Raw genomic sequence first — 23155 nt, 5'->3', positions numbered from 1 at the left:
TGTGTTTAAACCGTGTGGACAAATACTTAACCAACACCTTAAGAAGCGGAAGTATGTATGGAGCTTAAGACAAGCACTCTTATTTATGAATTTGAATTTTACTCAAGTGATTATAGGATTAGATATCAAGCTAGTGGTTGACGGCACCTCGAGTAAGCATAGTCACAAGTTAGAATTTAGTGTTATTTTAAATGTTTGTAGAAAATTATTTTGCTCTTTATCAAACTTTAGGATAAGTTTTATTCAGCGGCAAACCAACAATGTTGCTTATTTTTTAGCTAGAGCAACATTGTCTTATGCTAGCCACTAACTTTTGATCATATTCCAACATGTGCATTATGACTACTTTGACGAATAAAATAAGTTAAATTTGTTTGTGAAAAAAACCACAAATATTTTTTTTGGTACAAAAAACAACAAATATCTTTTATTAACAAATTATTAAATTTAAGATACGACACCACTTGGATGTTAATGTAAATTTTTTATTAACATCCAAGCGGCGTCGCTGTATCTTAAACTAAAAAGAAAAAGGAAGTGGTATCCGCATATCGATATCATATAGTGTGCTCGTATTTGTACGTGATTGAGATGAATTTAACGGCTACAATCAACCATACATGATGGAACACCTACCCATATTAGAGTTCACTGCTGCCCTGCATCACATGGCAAACAATGAAAAATCTAAAGTGTTGATGCCAAATTACGTGTATGTTTGGTTGCACTTCTAGAGGAACTAGAATTGATTTTGGAGGTGTAGAATTTGTTCTGATATATTTGATTCCGATCAAGTAGATTTGATTATGTCTTTAGAACTGATTATACTTGAAGCTAGGATTTGCAGCTTTTTAGCTCTATAATTATTTTTCACAAACAAATTTATAATAATTTTAACTCACTTTTATATAAATATTAACCAAAATTTAGTCAGAATTACTATTAACCAAAATCAATTCTTCATAATGCACACGCAAACGGTCAATCTTGAAAATTATGTGTGCCCAAAGTCCTTCTTTCAAGATAGTCACGCGATCTTACTATGCAATCTTAATTGGACAGCTTCAATTTCAAGTTTGCGAAATTTATGCCAAGTTTACGGGTACACCGCTGAAAAAAGCTGCACCCCAAGCATCTCTCAGGCTGCACACCGTCCGATCTCGATTTAATGGTCACCATTGCGATGATGGCATGGATTTGTGAATTTGTAACCACGTCAAATTGAAAAATGCCTCTTATCTCCAGGGGCGTAAACTATAATGATAAACTTTTAATACATTTTTTTAGGGTATATTAAACGAAGGCATAAGGAGTGTTGCCGGGAAAAAGTCACAAACATAAAAACTCTAGCATGAGGAATGTTAAAGGGAAAAGTTACAGACCAGTTACAAAACAACAACAAAACAAAAAAGAAAATTGCTTTTTTGACATAGAATACTTCCAATTGACACATGGAAATGACCTTAATGCCCCTGACGGTAGTTAACTACCGCTGGTAAACACGCCGGTTGTTAACTACCGCTGAGTTCCATCGGTTGTTAACAACCGCCGAGTTCTGCATCTTAAGAACGCAGGAACCTCCATTTTCTGGTTACAGTGTTGATTGCTAAACTTGTCCATTCAAACCAAAAATCACCCAAACTTCAATTTGCTCGAAAATCAACCAAATTTCGTCAATTAATTCACAAATAAGTTATATTCTTCATATTTACAAGCAATGTAGTTTGTTTAGGGTTTTATTTTACATATTTTGGAGCAAAATGTTAGTTTCACATTAGAAAATTGAAAATGAAGCATGATTTTGATGTTTTAAAGTATTGTTTATGCTGTATTTGTTGTTTAGAAACAATGTAGGTACAATGTAGGTACAATGTCGCCCTTTAGATGTTCAAATCACACTAATTATGCTCCTAATTTAGAATGCACATAAGGTGTTTGATAAAATGCATAAGTGAGGAAATCTTGCTTTTTTTGTGTAATTTGTTTTCAATTATGTTCAATTTTAGTATATATGTTATAATTATTATAAGCTTGGATTTTTAAATTTTTTGGCAAGTTTGAAGCATGACATAATGTGGTATGTTATATAAAGTTTGATGAATGTGTTATATTAAATTTTATGAATGCCTAAGTTTCATTTTTGATATGTTACATGTTACTTGCTATGTTCAATGCCTTAAAAGTTTTAAATACATTGTATGAATGCCTACGTTCGCCTATGTTCAATGCCTTAAGTAAATGCTTAGATACATTGTATTCTTAAATACATTGTCAACTTATTTATGTTTTTTAAAATTTGTTTTGTACAAATATGGCTAGGGATACGGATGAGCAGCAACGAGTTATTAGAGAGGATAGGATGCAGAGAGGTAAAGAGGCGAGTACCGCTAGTGCTCGGAGAGAAAAGAGGGCTGAAGACTCGTATGTGATGAAGTTGTTTTCTACATCAAACAAGATAAGTAAGTATTTGTATCGTCTCCACAGGGATTAGTGCGACATCAAGGATAGTTCAACGACAATTATCATTCTAAGTTAAAAGAGTGGTGGTTTGGTTGTTTCATTTACAACTAGGCTAACTAATATGCAAAAGTAAAAAGATGAGATTATAAGGTTTGAAACTTGTTAAGACTAGAGTTCCTTAACCAAGCATCACACATAACCAAATGATCCATACGAATTCTAGCTATATAACCAACATTATCACAATCACTTCGGTTATCGTTTAAACATTCGTGTCCAAATCCCTTAAACGATAACAAAGTCGATTGGATCACTCAATCGACCGTGTCCAGCCTGACTAAGTGTCCAAAAGCATTAAGTTCATGATTAAAGGTGACTATCAAAGATCTACAAACTTGTCAAGAGTGATATAACCTATGATAGATTGTCATTCTAGCTCTACAATACCCTTCGTGTCCAAAGCGATATCATCATTTCTAAGTTATCTTTCAAACATTCGTGCCCTAACCATTCAAAAGATAACATAATCGATCGTGTCATAAAACGATATAGTTATTTCTAACGCATCTTTTAAACATCAGTGACCAAATCATTTAAAAGATAACAAAGTCTATCGGATAACTTAATCGACCGTGTCCAGCCTGATTAAGTATCCGAAAGCATTAACAACAAGAATAACAACTATATTGAATATAAATTGCTAGAAACATATTTTGCAAGATCAAAAGGATTACATGTTAGCAAAGATCAAGTACCTCTCATCCCAACAAAGGGTATTTAGCTACACATCATCATGGAAGCCATGCAAGGATGAATTGAAAAGGAAGGATTCATTACCCTTGTGATGTCTCAGCAAAGGAATAAGGATCCAACTTCCAAAATCACTCTCACTCTATATGATCTACCCTATTTCTCTCTATGAAATTACAATGAAAAAGCTAAGCTAAAACTAAGAGAAAAAGAATATCTAAGATAATCCCAACACACTATCTTCAAAGAATAGCAAGTGGGCCATTTATAGAGGTCTGCTCTGCCTGAGGTCGCAGCTGCGAGCTACACCACTCGCAGATGCGAGTTGAGATAATACAAAGGATCCAGAGAGATACGCTATTGGCGTATCTGGTCAAACCGCCCTTACTCGCAGTTGCGAGTAAGGGAGCTCGCAGTTACGAGCTGCTCACATTGGCACTCGCAGTTGCGAGTTTGAGTGCGAGTTGCATGCCTCCTGGATCAGCTTCTACCCAAATAGTACTTTTTCATGATTTTTGGTCTTTGATCAGTGTCTTGAGGCTAATTCCTGCACAAAAGAGTAGAGTAAGATATATAAAGCGTAATAAGGCATTTAACACTTATTTCTCGGCTTTTCCTTCAATTACTTGCAAAGCAAGCAACAAAAAGTGCTTAAAATATAACATGAATTTAACACTTTTTTGACACTTATCACTCTCCCCAACTTAACTCTTTGTTTGTCCTCAAACAAAGGAATGAAAATCAAACAAGTTAATAACAAGACACAAGTACATAAGGCTTTGAAGTCTTTCTCGGATGAATGATTCAAAATGAATGCGCTGGCAAGGTTAAGTTTCCAACTAATTTAGAATTCTACTACTAATATGAGATGAGTCCTATGTACAAAGTTCATGCCAAATAGTTCAAAACAATAATACAATTATTCACGAACCACACCTAACACACTTCTTTGGAAAGTAAATAAACAATTGAAATCATATGAATGAGGGTTATGAACACACATCTAACAATCATGCTAACATCCTGATTAAGCTATGTGTCCATCCAAATATCGTTTCAAAAAGCACATAAGCATGGATCAAAAGGTCTTTCTAGGGTTATAACTTGGCTGGGCTACAAGAGAAATGTCATATGTGGGGCAATTGATTAAAAAGGCCTATCAAAGAGGAACATTCCTTGTATCAACGATTAAAATTCAAAATCTTCCCTACCAACCATTACAAACCCTTGGTGATTAACAAAATAACCAATAACCTTGACAACTTATTCTATTTTTGACTTTTCTTTTCTTTTCTTTTCTTTTCTTTTCTTTTCTCAAATGTACAAACTAAGTATATACACTTCAATGTTGTCAGGTTATTCAAACAATTTTCACCAAGATACTTGACATAAGATTTACATCCACCTTCTCTCCCCCAACTTGAATCAAAATACACCCTATTTGAATGTTCCTTTACTCTAAGGAAAAAGGGACAATTAAACGATAAAGGTTTAGGGTTCAACAACTAAGATCATACCAGAGCCCTAAAGTGTGTCAAGAATGAACTGGATTTCGAAAACTTCAAGGGCAAATTCATCAAGCATTGTGCTTATGAATTGACAGTTCATAATTGAGGACTCCGATTCATTTGGCTCAAGTGGGTTAGCAAATACTCGCTCTTCTCACAAGGTAGGCTTATTTGTGGTCAAGTACGTTTCGCTCAATAACAAAAATGTGCCTTGATCCTTTCCATGCTTTCATACAGTTCAAAACAATTATTAGATTTAACATAACAAAAACAAGTTAGACGGTGATTATTGGTCTCCAGCATATAGTACAACAGTGTGAAGCTACCTCACTTTTAGGTTAAGTACCAAGTGGTTCACAAATAAACACATTATTGCGGAAAACTAAATGAAATGAAATTTACACAAAGTACTCGTTTCATATTCGAGTAAAAACCTAGAAAAACTGGAAACTTGTACCTTGGCTTTGCGCTTTAACCATAATTATGTATCATTACTAATCATCTGAGATTTGAAAATGAAGCAAGAGTGATACAAATGAAGCTTCCATGATTTTCAAAACAAAATGAAATACTTAATCAACCAAAAGTGCTAACACATTATTCAACATAAAACAAAGTACTAATAAAACAAAATTTAAGTCAATGTGCTAAAATGAGCAAACAGCAGAAGCAAACAATCAGAACTGCACTAACTCGCAGTTGCGAGCAGATTTACTCGCAGTTGCGAGTGAATTGGTAGTCAACATGGTCAATGACCAGTTTACTCGCAGTTGCGAGCTATTTTACTCGCAGTTGCGAGTTAGGACAGTTCAGAATTCTGCTCTCTGTTTAACTTCTGTTTTTGGATGATTTGATGCATACACATGACTTTAATACCTAATATGCATTAAAACAGTAAATGAACTTATAAAATTGGGTTGCCTCCCAACAAGCGCTTGTTTAACGTTGTTAGCTCGACGCCTTTTTCGTTAGGGTGGCCAAAATGAGACGGACAATACATCATCCTTTGTATTCCTTCGCTTAGGGAGGAATTCCATGAACTTTAAGTACAGATGATGTGGAGTCCATGTCCTCCTTAACTTTGATTTGAACAAGGCACAAATTTCATCAATGACCCGGTCAACTTCAGCCTTGCTCACTTTCTTCCCCTTTTGTTCAAATGTTTCTTCCTTGCTAAGTAACCGTTCCTGTTTCTCAGTCACCTTCATCACTTCTCCATTATCAACAGCTTTGACCTCTTCAGTAAATGACCTTTCTTGAGGAAGTCCTGGTTCATGTGGTGGCTCTATTTCTATTGCATTCTCTAGTTCACCACATCCTTCTAATGTTGTGTCTTCCTCAGTTTCAACAGCACTTTCTTCAACAATCTCTCCATGAGTGGATTGAATGTTGGCTTGGTTATCCATGATTTGAGCTTGAATCATCTCCAACTGGATTGATAAATTCCTCAATCTTTGGTTGGTATTTTGCATGTTTATCATGGATTGTTGCATGAAGATATTCAAAGTATTTTCCACATTGGAAATCCGTTCATCTTCATAAGGATATTGTTGATACTGTTGATATGGTTCATACTCGGGTGGAGTGTAGAAGTTAATGTAACCATGATCAGCCATGATTTCTTTGATGCGGAGAATCTGAAACGGATAAAACTAACAAGAAACTTTTCTTTGTATATCAAAGAGGGGTTAGTGGTAACAACTATAAAGTAAAGAAAAATATTTACGGATTATGTGCAAAAGCTTAAAATGATAAATCAATCTTTCTATCTATGATATCTAAACACCAATCCCCGGCAACGGCGCCATTTTGATGAAGTTGTTTTCTACATCAAACAAGATAAGTAAGTATTTGTATCGTCTCCATAGGGATTAGTGCGACATCAAGGATAGTTCAACGTCAATTATCATTCTAAGTTAAAAGAGTGGTTGTTTGGTTGTTTCATTTACAACTAGGCTAACTAATATGCAAAAGTAAAAAGATGAGATTATAAGGTTTGAAACTTGTTAAGACTAGAGTTCCTTAACCAAGCATCACACATAACCAAATGATCCATACGAATTCTAGCTATATAACCAACATTATCACAATCACTTCGGTTATCGTTTAAACATTCGTGTCCAAATCCCTTAAACGATAACAAAGTCGATTGGATCACTCAATCGACCGTGTCCAGCCTGACTAAGTGTCCAAAAGCATTAAGTTCATGATTAAAGGTGACTGTCAAAGATCTACAAACTTGTCAAGAGTGATGTAACCTATGATAGATTGTCATTCTAGCTCTACAATACCCTTCGTGTCCAAAGTGATATCATCATTTCTAAGTTATCTTTCAAACATTCGTGCCCTAACCATTCAAAAGATAACATAATCGATCGTGTCATAAAACGATATAGTTATTTCTAACGCATCTTTTAAACATTAGTGACCAAATCATTTAAAAGATAACAAAGTCTATCGGATAACTTAATCGACCGTGTCCAGCCTGATTAAGTATCCGAAAGCATTAACAACAAGAATAACAACTATATTGAATATAAATTGCTAGAAACATATTTTGCAAGATCAAAAGGATTACATGTTAGCAAAGATCAAGTACCTCTCATCCCAACAAAGGGTATTTAGCTACACATCATCATGGAAGCCATGCAAGGATGAATTGAAAAGGAAGGATTCATTACCCTTGTGACAGGGCCGCAAGTGCACGGCTATGTCGGTTTTAGTATAAAAAGTATCGTATCCACAGAGACCAATTTAACAAGTACCGCTTTTCGTTGTTACTATGTTTATCTAGGGTCAAATTCAAAATAATTGGGTTTCGAGCGTAAAATATAAATATTGATTTTAATAAATTAACGATAAGGAGAGTCCAAAACGATGGTTTCCGTCGACCTTCGTCACTCACGTAAATTTTGCGCTAATTAAATAGTAACGAGAGAAATAAAACTTTTGTAGAATATATTGAAAAAGAGACTCTGTTTGCTTTCGCAATACGTTGTCGGAATTTTTCGGCGCGTAACAACCTACTTTCGTAGCGTATAACTACAGGCTTAAAAATTCAATTTTCTAATTCAATAAATTCTTAATTAAAAGAAAAGAAGTGCTTTCGCTTTAACCTTTTCAATTAAAAATCTGAATTTTCTTAGTCGGATATCGTTTTCGCTCTTTCGATGCGTAAACGATATCTCGGTGTCTCTACTTTCGTAGTAGACTTTTTAAATTACAAAACAGAATTTTCAAAACAAACATTTAAATTCTCGTTACAATAAAAGGGGCGCGTAATTTACATGAGTTCCGTCGGTACGACGGTCCTTTCGTTTTGGACTCAAAATAAACTACTCAGACATAATTAAATAATAATCTAAACCTATCTTTGATGAATTCATGTTAGAAATAAATAAAAGGGAGCCGAACCTGTGTCAAGATGGATATTTTGAATTACGAAGAAAAGAAACCACGGCAATAGTGTTCTCAAACAATTAAAATTGAATGGAACACCTAGTGTAAAGACACGCAGCTATAGAGAAATAAAACAAGTGCAGCACCAACAAAGAATAGCCAACATAAACGTGCAACAATGGTGAAATTGGATTGAACAGTCACGCAGCAAAAGAATTCAAATGAATTGAATACCGAACAGTAACTCAAGCAATGAAAACGTATGGATAATATGGCACCAGCAAATTGCTAAGGAATTAACACGCATGAATGGAATTAAGTACCAAAAGCCATGGCAACGTTGATGCAAAGAAAATAAAGGAGAAAGTCCAAACCTTGAATTAAATTGAATGTAAAATATACTGCAGAACTGTATTGTGAATTACGGTATCTAGGGTTCTAGTAAAATAAAACTGAAAATAAAAACTAGGGTCCCCTGCAATTGAGTGTCTCATGTGCTTTTATAGTCTAATTCTTCAGCAGAAAAATTGCCAAAGGTCGTTGGGCTTGTGACATATATTTCTTTCTTTTCCTCTTTTTCCTTCACTTCTGCTTTTTACACCTTATGGTCCTGAAACACATCAAAGTACTAGCGGTAATCGTGCAAAATAAAATAAATGACTCTAAAATAAATGGAAAACAAACTATTTAAACAATGTATTTTGCATGTTATCAAACTCCCCCATACTTGAACCATTGCTTGTCCTCAAGCAAAATGCAAGGGACGACAACAACATAATTCATTAAAACAGAATGAACTAAAAATCAATTGCATTTTTATTTTTCAAGGCTTTGTTCTCAGGATGCATTTATCACAACCTAAACACTTTTTAAGGATCACATCAACCCTACAACAGTTTCAAGTGAGTGTGTGTGTGGAGTCCAGCTTTTTATTGTGCCTGTGTAAGAGATATTATGAGGAACATGTTCTATCCTTAATGCTAAAGTAACCGAGAAAAGTCCTTTCTTCATTTCATATAAGAGAGATGGGAATTCAGTTAAAATTAGATTAACAATTTAAGCACAAGGGGCTGCAGATGCTTAGGGGCTATCTATCCTCATAGGAAGTCTTTATGGAGAGGGTGTCCTTTCCCCCTAGATTCAAAATCACCCTAAGCAGTGCTGCAAAAATTTTATCATCTCCGCGTAGGAAGTCTTTTTGGAGAGGGTGTCCTTTCCCCCTAGCTTTGATGAATTTATTTCCTCTTTTGAGGGATTTGGAACTTAAGTTCAATTAGGGAGTCACCACCACATTTAGGAAGTCAGAGAGGAGTGTCCTTTCCTCCACATGTTGGTGCCATTCTCCCGCCCCATTTTAGTTCAACAATTTATAACAATAAAGTACATTATTTCCCACACAAACTTATACTACTTTTACTCTGAAGACTTTTAAGGGTCTAAGTTACCATTAAAGTTAGAACGTGCTCCTTAAAATACCTACTCATACACTTACTCAAAGACTGCAACTTTGTGTTTTTCTCAAAAAGAGAATTTTTCACATTGAAACATGATATGAGTTTAGTGAAACTTAAAAAGGGAAAGGGTGTTTACATGCACTCAGCCTTAAATTAGACAACAAATTTCACATTAAAGTCATCATCGAACTCAGCCTTAAATTTATTATTATTTTTATTATTTTTGAAATTTTATTGGTTCATAAAACGGGAGAATTAGACAACAAACAAAAACTACACATTTTATTGACTCGATAATTAAGACTTAGACTGTTAAGATGGGAAATTCCTCCCCCACACTTAAAACTGACATTGACCTCAATGGAAATAAATAAAAACAAAAATAAAAGAAAAGGAAAGACACTACCTAGCAGATCAATCGTCGTCTGGGTCATCTGGGGGCATCCAATGATGCTGGATCATCCATATATCCTTGCCAATTTTTTTTTCTTGCTTTTGGGACATGCCACCTATCCTTGCCAACTCTGACTGATCATCTTATTTCTTAAAAAAAAGTAAACATAAAAATAAAGTCAATAAATAAAAGCTGTGGGTTGCCTCCCACGCAGCGCTTCATTTAACGTCGGTAGCTTGACGCCTTACTCAGCTTTCAGGGGGGTTCCAACCTATAAGTCGAGAGTGACTCTGATGAGTACTCCTTAACGCACCGATCTATGGTATCAACAAGGCAGCATGAGTCATTAATCGATGGGCTTTTCATAAATTTGGATAAGAGGAACTCAATCTTTTCATCTCCAACCTCGAAGGTTATTTTTCCCTTCTTCACATCTATAATAGCACCAGCGGTAGCTAAAAAGGGTCTTCCTAGGAGGATAGGAATGTGAGAGTCTTCACTTATGTCCATCACCACAAAGTCAGTGGGAATGTATAGCTGACCAATTCTTAGAGGAACATCTTCCAGTATTCCAACTGGGTATTTTATGGATCGGTCAGCTAGCTGTAGGGACATTTTTGTTGGTTTCAACTCTCCTAAATTGAGCCTCTTGTAGATAGACAGAGGCATGAGACTCACACTAGCACCTAAATCACAGAGAGCTTTATCAATGACGTAGTTGCCAATAACACAAGGAATCGAAAAACTCCCTGGATCTTTCAATTTAGGTGGCATCTTGTTCTGAATGATAGCGCTACACTCCTCAGTGAGTGCTACAGTATCATCGTCATCAACCTTCCTCTTATTTGTCAGAATTTCTTTTAAGAATTTCGCATAAGAGGGCATTTGAATGATAGCCTCTATGAAAGGGATGTTGACATGGAGCTTCTTCAAGAGCTCAATAAACTTCTTAAACTGACACTCACTCTTTGACTTAGCTAGTCTCTGAGGGAACAGGATCGGAGGTTTGTAGGGTGGTGGAGGTACATAGGGTTTCTCTTTTTCTTCCTCCACCACCTCTTTTCTCTTTAAGACTTGCTCACTCTCTGTAGGCATAGACTCCATCTCAGCGCCTTTCTTCTCACCTGGGCTCTCTAACTCTTTTCCACAGAGCAGGGTAACAGCATTCAACTCCCCTTTTGGGTTTGTTTGAGGTTGCGCAGGGAATGTTCCCAATGGTGCAGCTGCAGATGCTTGTTGTTGGGCCACTTGAGAAATTTGTGTTTCCAACATCTTGCTATGAGTGGCCAACATATCAACTTTAGATGCAAGCTGCTTAATCATTTCATTAGTGTGGATATTCTGATTCAGGAATTCTTTGTTCTGTTGGGTCTGAGCCATGACGAAGTTTTCCATCATTAGCTCCAGGTTAGACTTTTGAGGAGCAACAGGGGCTCCTCTTTGACCTTGGAAACCAGGGGGTGCAATGGGTGCAAGATTTTGCGAATAGGTGGGATTGCTATTTTTATATGGGAAATTAGGATTTCTTTGCCCGTATGGGTTCCCATGCGCGTAGTTTGCCTGGTCCGTAGCGACTAACAGATGACACTCAGTAGGAGTGTGTCCAGGTGTACCGCAAATCTCACAGTTAGGGGCCACAGCGGCCACGGGGGCAGGTGGAGTGATGGTTAGACTATCTATCTTTTTATATAGCGCATCAACTTTAGCGCTCAGATGATCAAAACTGCTAACCTCGTACATCCCTGCCTTGGGCTGGCCTTTTTCAGCTAGAGCGTGCTCGCTCCCCTATTGGTAATGGTTCTGGGCCATATCCTCAATCAGTCCCCAAGCCTCAGCAAACGGCTTGTTCATTAGAGCTCCTCCCGCAGCTGCATCGATAGTCATCCTTGTGTTATACAGGAGACCATTGTAAAAGGTATGGATGATCAGCCACTTTTCCAAACCATGATGCGGGCAAGCTCTCAAAAGATCCTTGTATCTCTCCCACGCTTCAAAGAGCGATTCTCCGTCTTTCTGCATAAAGCAGGTAATTAGGTTCCTCAATTGTGCCGTTTTGCTCGGCGGGAAATACCTAGCGAGGAACGCCTTTTTTAATTCATTCCATGTCGTTATGGAATTTGACGGCAGGGAATTAAGCCATGCGCTGGCTCTATCCCTGAGGGAGAAAGGAAACAAACGTAGGCGAATGGCTTCAGGGTCGACGCCATTCACTTTCAACGTCTCAGCGAACCGTACAAAGGTAGCAAGGTGCAAGTTCGGGTCCTCCGTTGGGTTTCCGGAGAACTGATTTTGTTGAATTATCTGCACTAAGGAGGGTTTGAGCTCGAAGTTATTCGCTGCAATGGCAGGGCGAACAATGCTCGTATGAGGCTCCTCCTCAGAGGGCACAGCGAAATCCTTCAGTGGCCTATTATCGTTGTTGTTGTCGCCCATTTCTGATTGAGTCTCAGATTGCGACGGGGTATCGAATAACAATCGACGCCTAGCTCGAAAGTAGCGCTCAATTTCGTCAACGTAGCTGACTAGATTTCCAGCACTTCGGGTTTTTCGCATGCAAAGTTTTTTTTTTTTTTTTATAAATAAATAAAAGGGCCTTAGTCTAAACGGTGTAACAACGGAGTAGCGATATTGCCAAAAATTGGTCCCCGGCAACGGCGCCAAAAACTTGACAGGGCCGCAAGTGCACGGCTATGTCGGTTTTAGTATAAAAAGTATCGTATCCACAGAGACCAATTTAACAAGTACCGCTTTTCGTTGTTACTATGTTTATCTAGGGTCAAATTCAAAATAATTGGGTTTCGAGCGTAAAATATAAATATTGATTTTAATAAATTAACGATAAGGAGAGTCCAAAACGATGGTTTCCGTCGACCTTCGTCACTCACGTAAATTTTGCGCTAATTAAATAGTAACGAGAGAAATAAAACTTTTGTAGAATATATTGAAAAAGAGACTCTGTTTGCTTTCGCAATACGTTGTCGGAATTTTTCGGCGCGTAACAACCTACTTTCGTAGCGTATAACTACAGGCTTAAAAATTCAATTTTCTAATTCAATAAATTCTTAATTAAAAGAAAAGAAGTGCTTTCGCTTTAACCTTTTCAATTAAAAATCTGAATTTTCTTAGTCGGATATCGTTTTCGCTCTTTCGATGCGTAAACGATATCTCGGTGTCTCTACTTTCGTAGTAGACTTTTTAAATTACAAAACAGAATTTTCAAAACAAACATTTAAATTCTCGTTACAATAAAAGGGGCGCGTAATTTACATGAGTTCCGTCGGTACGACGGTCCTTTCGTTTTGGACTCAAAATAAACTACTCAGACATAATTAAATAATAATCTAAACCTATCTTTGATGAATTCATGTTAGAAATAAATAAAAGGGAGCCGAACCTGTGTCAAGATGGATATTTTGAATTACGAAGAAAAGAAACCACGGCAATAGTGTTCTCAAACAATTAAAATTGAATGGAACACCTAGTGTAAAGACACGCAGCTATAGAGAAATAAAACAAGTGCAGCACCAGCAAAGAATAGCCAACATAAACGTGCAACAATGGTGAAATTGGATTGAACAGTCACGCAGCAAAAGAATTCAAATGAATTGAATACCGAACAGTAACTCAAGCAATGAAAACGTATGGATAATATGGCACCAGCAAATTGCTAAGGAATTAACACGCATGAATGGAATTAAGTACCAAAAGCCATGGCAACGTTGATGCAAAGAAAATAAAGGAGAAAGTCCAAACCTTGAATTAAATTGAATGTAAAATATACTGCAGAACTGTATTGTGAATTACGGTATCTAGGGTTCTAGTAAAATAAAACTGAAAATAAAAACTAGGGTCCCCTGCAATTGAGTGTCTCATGTGCTTTTATAGTCTAATTCTTCAGCAGAAAAATTGCCAAAGGTCGTTGGGCTTGTGACATATATTTCTTTCTTTTCCTCTTTTTCCTTCACTTCTGCTTTTTACACCTTATGGTCCTGAAACACATCAAAGTACTAGCGGTAATCGTGCAAAATAAAATAAATGACTCTAAAATAAATGGAAAACAAACTATTTAAACAATGTATTTTGCATGTTATCACCTTGTGATGTCTCAGCAAAGGAATAAGGATCCAACTTCCAAAATCACTCTCACTCTATATGATCTACCCTATTTCTCTCTATGAAATTACAATGAAAAAGCTAAGCTAAAACTAAGAGAAAAAGAATATCTAAGATAATCCCAACACACTATCTTCAAAGAATAGCAAGTGGGCCATTTATAGAGGTCTGCTCTGCCTGAGGTCGCAGCTGCGAGCTACACCACTCGCAGATGCGAGTTGAGATAATACAAAGGATCCAGAGAGATACGCTATTGGCGTATCTGGTCAAACCGCTGCGAGTAAGGGAGCTCGCAGTTACGAGCTGCTCACATTGGCACTCGCAGTTGCGAGTTTGAGTGCGAGTTGCATGCCTCTTGGATCAGCTTCTGCCCAAATAGTACTTTTTCATGATTTTTGGTCTTTGATCAGTGTCTTGAGGCTAATTCCTGCACAAAAGAGTAGAGTAAGATATATAAAGCGTAATAAGGCATTTAACACTTATTTCTCGGCTTTTCCTTCAATTACTTGCAAAGCAAGCAACAAAAAGTGCTTAAAATATAACATGAATTTAACACTTTTTTGACACTTATCAGTATGTCCCTAAGACTCGGAGGCGCAGGGACCCGATGATACATGGAGAGGGCTCACAGGCACATGTGGATGACTCCTCCCAGGTGGTTGATCCGACACCAGCGCATGATTATGTTGGGTATGCGGATGATGATTTTGTTGGCTATGATCGGATGGAGGAGGAGAGGATGTATTTTCAGCCGCCGCCGCAGGACGAGGCAGAGGATGAGGGTGAGGGGGTGCCAGAGGGGGTGCCAGAGGATGTTGTGGCAGATTATATGGAGGCACAGAATGTTATTGCCAAGGGTGAGCCTGAGCGTGAGCGTCAGCCACGACGAGGTGGTCGTGTTCGGCGGATACCGCCCTATCCTGCTGGAGAGGCTCCCTTTCCTGGAGGACCTCAGACCACGTCATTGTTGTCCGACTACGCGAGGCACGTGGCGAACCCTCTTTGGGTGAACCACAATAATGTAAGTGTTTAAATTGTTTAAAATTCTTTAAATGTTTTAATTAATTATATTAGGTAGCGTAAGTGATTTAATTAATTAAAATTAGGTAGCGTAAGTTGTTTAATTAATTAAAATAACGTAGCGTAAGTGATTTAATTAATTAAAATTAGGTAGCGTAAGTTGTTTAATTAATTAAAATAACGTAGCGTAAGTGATTTAATTAATTAAAATTAGGTAGCGAATTTGGCAGCGTAAGTTGTTTAATTAATTAATATAACGAAGCGTAAGTGATTTAATTAATTAAAATTAGGCAGCGTAAGTTGTTTAATTAATTAAAATAATGTAGCGTAAGTGAATTAATTAATTAAAATTAGGTAGCGTAAGTTGTTTAATTAATTAATATAACGTAGCGTAAGTGATTTAATTAATTAAAATTAGGTAGCGTAAGTTGTTTAATTAATTAAAATAACGTAGCGTAAGTGATTTAATTAATTAAAATTACGTAGCGTAAGTTGTTTAATTAATTAATATAACGTAGCGTAATTGATTTAATTAATTAAAATTAGGTAGCGTAAGTTGTTTAATTAATTAAAACAACGTAGCGTAAGTGATTTAATTAATTAAATAGTGATTTAATTAATTAAAATTAGGTAGCGTAAGTTGTTTAATTAATTAATATAACGTAGCGTAAGTGATTTAATTAATTAAAATAATGTAGCGTAAGTTGTTTAATTAATTAATATAATGTAGCGTAAGTGTTTTATTTATTTAAAATAATGTAGCGTAAGTGACAATGTCTTATTTAATTTGAATTTCATATGTGGCATGATCAAGCGTGTTATAAGTGCGTAAACGCAGGGAAAAGGTTGAAGGAGCTTGATAAGCCGGAGGAGGCTTTGAGATGGTTTTGGGAGCCTGTGGAGGGGTCTGGCCTCCATGGTTTGATACACGTTGGGTTTTCGACTGTGACCCATGCCATGATACGTGCTCTGTGCGAGAGGTGGCACACGGAGACGAGTAGTTTTCATCTACCTGTGGGGGAGATGACGATCACTCTGGACGATGTGCATAATCTTCTGCACATTCCTATTTACGGCCGCATGTTGGAGCACGATGAGTCGATGGATCGGGACCGATCGATTGATATGATGACCAGGTTGTTGGGCATGTCAGATGCTGATGCCAGAGATCAGGTTAGGGATGAATCTCTTGGTCATATCAGTTATCCCGCCCTGAAGCGGGTTTATGAGGAGCACCTGACTGAGGCTAGACGGCTTGAGCGTCCACAGTCGAGGGAGGAGATGCAGGAGAGAGCCAGGAGGAGGGCGTGCTGTGTGAGGAGTTTTCTTCTATATCTCGTCGGTTGTGCGCTGTTCACTAACAAAACGAACAGACACATCGACTTGATATATCTTGATTGCATGGCGGACTTGGGGGCGATTGGGAAGTGGTCATGGGGAGGGATGACCTTAGCCTACCTCTATGATTATTTGGATGATTCTGTTATCTTGAATAACAGAACGATGGCTGGCTCTGCGACTCTTTTGATGGTAATATTTATCTTAATTTCTTTATGAATTTATTTTATAAATGTTATTATCATGTTAGACTATTTTATAATGTTTTAGATTTATTGAATATTTAACTCGAATAATTTATTTTGTTAGACTATTATTTATTTTGTTAGACTATTATTTATTTTGTTGCAGGGATGGATTTTGGAGCATTTGCCAGGTCCTTACCCAAGGAAGCGTAACCCGGATTGGGACCCGCGGACACCATGTGCTGGGAGATGGCTCACTACCAAAGGCCATACGAGTGTGCACCATTACCGCTCACGCCTGGATCGCATGGAGGTGGATAACGTCAGGTTTTCTACCTATGGTGATCGCAGAGACGTCCACCCATTTCAGATGTTGTGCACTTACTCGGGATGGCTCATGTGCGGGAAGGAGAGGGTGTACCGTCATTTACCTGAGCGGGTGAAGAGGCAGTTCTCCTTTGTCCAGGACATTCCCAGACATCCTTCAGCTGTCCCTCCGGTGCCTACTACGCAGTTGCTGACCACTGTGTTGATGGACGCTGCGGCATGGTTAGTACGTGATTGGGTGGATGGGTGTCAGACACCATGGCAACATGTTCCTGGCTACATGGCTTGGTATGCCAGAGTCTCTCACCCTCGCATTCTCCCACCTGATGAGGGATCCCCTCCCAGGCCGGCGAACGTGGAACAGCTCATTGAGGAGGAGCATGCCAGTGAGATGCCTGAGACACTGACGATCGTCCGGGATGTGGCGCACATAGCCCGAGATATTGCGGCCAAGCATGGCGAGATGACCAAAGAGGAGGTTGTCCAGGAGGTCATGCGGATAGTTACTGCTACTGAGTCTGTCCTTACTTATCAGATTTCCAGGCGGCGCAGGGGGCAGCAGAGGCAGGGTAGGCAGGGCTGATTAGTATTAGGATTTTTTTATGTATTTTTTGACTATGATGATCATGATGTATTATTATGACATGTTCCATACATTTTCCTATTTATATGACATATACGTACGTTCGTTTTATATTATTTATTGCGTTTTAATTTTACCATGTTCCTGTTAAATATTGGATGAATATGTTTAGGTATTATTAGATAAAAATTTTAGAAGAATTTTCAATTGGTTATTTGATAAAATTTTTAGATGAAAATGAAAGTTAAAATTGGTTAGGAAAGACACAAAATAAGGAAGATGGAAATGAGCTTCTAGAAAATGTTAAGCACGTAGCGGCAATTAACAACCGCTACATTCAGCTTCGGCGGTAGTTAACAACCGCTGGCACTCAATGGTAGTTAACAACCGGCGTGTTTCCCAGCGGCAGTTAACAACCGCCAGGGTCATTAAGGTCATTTCCATGTGTCAATTGGAAGTATTCTTTGTCAAAAAAGCAACTTTCAACAAAAAAATGAACCTTGGTCCAAAAGTATAAAGGACTTTTCCTCTCAATACCGGTTCTTAACAGTAGCAATTAGCAAAAGGCATGCTGCCTACAACTCCACCAAAGCTCGACCAATTCCTAAAATGGAGATTTAAACTGAAGGCCATTCCAACCATGAACTTCCAGCTTAAAGATATGTGCGGAAAAAACTCCACAAGTTTATTAAGAACATGTTTTAACTTCCAGCCTAGGTGATATATTCAATGCTATAATGATCTACATGAAGTATTTTTCCTGGTTTACAAACAAATTCATATCATTTTTCTTGATTAGCCCCATAATTTGCATCAAAAATATGTTTCCTGTTACAACAAACAACAAAGTCAGCAGCTAATACAGCAACAATGATTCATGATTAGCAACTAACAGAATGATTTGGAAGAGTATCACAGCAGGATTTGGTTTATGTAAATTGTAGAGTTAAATGCATTTTAATGGTGAGATCATCCACATAACTCTCTCAAATTTTTTTTCACAATTGAGAAGATCCAAATCCATCAAAGCTACTAACAATTACAAAATCCCCAATTTTAACGATTGTCACAAATTCCCCATTTTTAGACAAATCAAAAACCCTAATAATGATTTCACAACACAAATATATTAATCATAGTTCCAATTGCATAATGAATCAACCAATTGAATACAATTGAGTCATAAAATAATCCCAAATTATAAAACCCCAACAATGAAGATTTTGAAATTCAATTACCTGTATCTGTTATGTAGCTGTTGGAGGCCCAATGAAGAGGAGTTGGAAACTTGGATTTTGCTGCAGTGTTGGTGGGCTGTGGAGGCTGAACCAGAAAGATCCCGCAGAACCAGACGGAGAGAGTGGAAGAAAATTGGGCCGCGCACGCAAGAGAGTGAAGCAACTGGGCGGATTGTGTGACAGTGAGAGGGAAGAAGGGTGTGTGTCATGCACGGCACGGTGGAGGTACTTGGGAGGCTGCTGCCGGCAACAAGAGATGAGATGAAAGAATTTAGAAGGCTAGAGAGAAGTGTGGGATGAGAATCTGAGAGTGGATTGAGTCCTGGGTCAAAGGTGCAAAGCAAAATTTTCAGAGTTCAATATGCAAAAACTATAGTGCAGCATGTGCAGTTTTTAATAGTTCAGGGTGTGCAAGTGCACCCCTCAATAATAGATGACTCCGCCTCTGCATATCACCAAATATTAGAATCGATTCCAGGTTAGCTAATAGCACTCAGACAAGCCAACTTAAAAAATGGGATGTAATAAAGGGAAAAACATTTCACCAGTAATCACCACAAGAGCATATCCCACTCCTAAAATGATGGAATCGATTGGCATCCCTCAAAACTATCTCTCGCTGAAAAACCTTAGATATATACTTGATTGCATTATGGCAATCTCCACATACTCTAAGGTTTTTAATTACCCTCAATGTGGTAGATGATGGAGTTTTCATGAGCCCATAAGCTATTGCTAGCTTCTCACTGTGATAAGATAAAGCACTTTCTTTATCTTCTTCTTCTATATCCACAAGTGTAAACTCTGTATCAGGGACATATCCTTCTTCTTTGATCCTCTTCATAACGTACTCCACCTTATTATATATCAAATCAGTTTCTTTATGTGATCTATCCCCAGCAACAAATAAGTGCACCTTGTTTTTCATGTCTATCCAACTAAACCCTGGTTCCTTCTTTACATTTACTCTTTTCATCATATTCCTAGCACTCACTGCATTTTCCCATTGGTTAGCAGCCGCATAAATATTGGATAAAAGAACATAAGCCGCTGAATCAGAAGGATCCATGGTTAAAAGCTTTTCTGCCACGCGTTTTCCAGTCTCTTTGTCTCCCTGAACCCTACAAGCATTAAGCATTGTTCTGTACATTGTAGCAGAAGCTTCAAAAGGCATTGATGATACCACCTTCTCAGCCTCTTGTATGCGCCCCGCACGGCTAAGGGCATCCACAAGACAAGAATAGTGCTCAATCTCAGGTTCAACTCCATAGGTTTTCTGCATAGAATCAAAATTTTCATATGCATCAGATATCAAACCAGAATGACTACAAGCAGAAAGGACCCCAATAAAAGTAACTCTATCAGGCGTTACACCCCTAGATTTCATTTCATTGAAAAAGTTGAGAGCTTCCTCAGCATTTCCATGTTGAGCTAATCCTACTATCATGGCATTCCACAAGGCAACACTCCTAGTGCTCATTCTTCTAAATAAGCCATATGCATCTTCTATATTCCCACACTTGGCATACATGTCGACAAGTGAGGTCATCACAAAAGGATCAAAAGCACAATTCAACTTCATAATATTTGCATGAATCTGCTTCCCTTGTTCTAGTGCTGTTAAAAGAGAGCAAGCCTTGACAAGGGTGGCAAAGGTATACTCATCCGGTTGCACCCCAGCGAGTCTCATCTGATGATATGTAAAAAGAGCTTGCTCTTCCTCCCCGTTTTCCACACATCCCGAAATCACAGTGGTCCAAGCAACATCATCCGGCGAAGGGATCTGATTGAAAACTTTACGAGCACTTTTCATCTCTCCACATTTCAGATACATGTCCAGAATACCACTAATGACAAACAAATCATAATGAAACCTCATTTTTATAACAACAGCATGAATCTGCTTCCCTTGCTGAAGCCTCACCAAGCACCCCGCAGCTTTGGCCGCATTTGCAAAAGTATTCTGATCAGCTTTCTCTCCCCTTTCATGCATTAGGCTAAATAGCCTCAAGGCTTCACGATAGTTATCACTCACTATGAACCCATGCATCATAGCATTCCAAGATGCCAAATCAAATCCATCTTGGTTCTGAAAAAGAAGCTCCGCCTCCTCCATCTTTCCACCCTTAGAATATACATCAATTAGAGCTGTCGAAACAAATGAATCTAAGACGATCCCAGCTTTTAAAGCACAGGTATGAACTTGCCTACCAACACAATAGCTTTCTTCAAGAGAGGAGCAAGCCTTCAAAACGCTTGCAATAGTGAATTGATCTGGCAACAGGCCACTCCGTAATAAATCAATGAAGAGCCTTAAGGAACACTCCTCTAAACCACTCAGAGCACAACCCGATATCACAGTGTTCCACGATATTAAATCCACTTCTTTCATCTGAGCAAACATCCTTCTTGCATAATTAACAGAACCAGCCTTAACATACATATTAATAGCGCTATTCGCAACAGACACAAATTGATCCCATCCAAACCTCACAACAGCACCATGAATCTGTTTTCCCAGTTCAAGATGGTTCAAACTGGCAACCACAGAGAGGATCACAATATACGTCAAGCTATCACACGGTACACGCGATTTGATCATATCTCTAAAACAATTAACAGCTTCCCAACCTTCACCTGCTTGGAGATATGAAGACAAAGTCTTGTTCCAAACAATAACATCGGAATCATCATCACAAATAAACAACTTAATTGCATAAGCTCGAACCTGCTCCAACTCCCTTTCAAAAACAGTTTTTTTACCAATCCCCATGAGAATAGTCCGAACACTAACACAATCAGGACGCAGTCCACTTCGATGAAATGCAGAAAAAAGACCCAACGCTTCATCACCAGCACCCATTTCAACATAAGCCTTCATCATCACATTCCATAACACCACATCCCTCACAGGCATTCTATCAAACAAAACACGCGCCTCCCTAATTCGTTGAAGCTTAGCATATATATTAACCAATGCACCAGCAACAAACACATCCCATTGCAACCCAATCTTAACAGCATAACCATGAAGCGACTCAGAAGCAGACAGAGAACCATAGAGTAAACACAGCTTAAACAATGGAGACAGAGTATGACGAGTTGTTAGCATAACAGATTGACGTAGAAGACGGAAAATGTGAAAGGCTTCCTGGGTTTTTTCGACATCATGAAGCTCTCCGGTGTGAGAATACGCAGCGAGGATGGCATTGTAAGTAACGAGGTCTCTGTCTGGTTGAGGCGTTATATCAAACAGTTTGCGTGCGGAAAAAAGAGAGCCGCATTTAGCGTACATTGTGATGAGGTTGTTGGTGAGATAACGGTCGGGTTTGAGGCCGGAAGTTAGAATGAGGGCGTGAGTACGTTTTCCGAGGATGAGATCGGAATCGGCGATGGCGTGGCGGAGGATGGAGAACCATTGAGGAAGAAGAGACGAAGGAGACACGCTGCATTTGCGACTCATTGTACTAGACGTTTTTGCTCCTCCATTTCATTTTGAGTTCTTGTTTGACCGTAACTAATGTATACTAAGTAGTTGTCATTATGAGATTCTTTGAGAAAATTTATGGAAAAGTAGTTGTCATTATGAGATTCTTTGAGAAAATTTATGGAAAAAAAGTTGACTTGTTTATAAGTTGTTTTCAACTTATTTTCATGGGTTAAACATCATATACAATTATCATGATGAATGATTATGTGTAATATGTAAATTAAGTTGTTTATTCAAATGAGGTCTAATAAAAACTCAATCTAACAATTCTTCAACTTCAAAAAAATATTCTAAATCGATCCAACAAAACAATTTTATAACACAAGTAATGTTATATCACTATGAAAATTAGTCACAAAAGTTTAAGTGGGTTTAACTTAGTTGGTTGGACGTTGTATTACGGTTCAAACACTACATTCTCTAATTATTCACTTATAGTAGTGAATTTTGGTCATCAGACTATATGACAAAAAAAAAAAATCATTCGCCAATATCACAGTAGTACACGTGTAATATATGATAAACTTTTTTAACGTAACATTGAACATTGGTGAAAGGCATTAACGTTGTTTCGTTACATGTCATCATGATTAGTTTCGTTTTTATTTTTGAATGATATATATATATACAGTTAAAACTCTATAAATTAATAATGTCAGGACCGGAGAAATTTATTAATTTAGAGAGTTATTAATTTATCGATAAATTAATAATTATTAATTTAAAGAGTTTTTAAGTAATTATACTGTACATACCAAACAAAAATATAAATTAGTCTATGCCTCTTAGAATTACGTTGCAGCGAACCTTGGGACTCAACCTTAATTAGTAACTACTGTGTTCATATGCATTGGAAATCAATAATGACTTTTGAAGTGCAGTAAATGTAAACAAGA

At 37.7% G+C, this 23155-nt stretch overlaps 3 protein-coding genes and 1 non-coding gene across 4 annotated transcripts; 1 reads left to right on the top strand and 3 right to left on the bottom strand.

The window, feature by feature from the left end:
• Positions 1 to 5686: 5686 nt before the first annotated feature.
• LOC146942339 (uncharacterized) lies at positions 5687 to 6406 on the bottom strand. Its single transcript, XM_085758040.1, has one exon. It carries the CDS (start codon positions 6332 to 6334, stop codon positions 5687 to 5689), a length of 648 nt encoding a protein of 215 aa, XP_085614166.1. The 5' UTR covers positions 6335 to 6406.
• A 2000-nt stretch (positions 6407 to 8406) lies between these two features.
• LOC146942337 (uncharacterized) lies at positions 8407 to 14574 on the bottom strand. The gene has a single exon (XM_085756307.1). It carries the CDS (start codon positions 11703 to 11705, stop codon positions 10221 to 10223), a length of 1485 nt encoding a protein of 494 aa, XP_085612433.1. The 5' UTR covers positions 11706 to 14574; the 3' UTR covers positions 8407 to 10220.
• Positions 11905 to 12012, top strand: LOC146942338 (small nucleolar RNA R71). The gene has a single exon (XR_015033730.1). It is a non-coding gene; the product is annotated as a small nucleolar RNA R71 (small nucleolar RNA).
• Positions 14575 to 18011: 3437 nt separating the features above from the next.
• LOC146942336 (Tetratricopeptide repeat (TPR)-like superfamily protein) lies at positions 18012 to 22526 on the bottom strand. The gene is made up of 2 exons (XM_085756306.1): positions 18770 to 22526; positions 18012 to 18359 (listed from the first exon to the last, which is right to left on the bottom strand). The coding sequence occupies exon 1, from the start codon at positions 22230 to 22232 to the stop codon at positions 19311 to 19313; it is 2922 nt and encodes a 973-aa protein (XP_085612432.1). The 5' UTR covers positions 22233 to 22526; the 3' UTR covers positions 18012 to 18359; positions 18770 to 19310.
• Between the last annotated feature and the right edge of the window lie 629 nt (positions 22527 to 23155).

The sequence above is a fragment of the Medicago sativa genome, chromosome 3, assembly GCF_051527215.1.
Source record: "Medicago sativa cultivar Bolivia chromosome 3, Bolivia_mono, whole genome shotgun sequence".
Classification (NCBI taxonomy): domain Eukaryota; kingdom Viridiplantae; phylum Streptophyta; class Magnoliopsida; order Fabales; family Fabaceae; genus Medicago; species Medicago sativa.
Note: the sequence above shows the minus strand (reverse complement) of the source record. Positions and strands in the feature narration are given on the sequence as shown.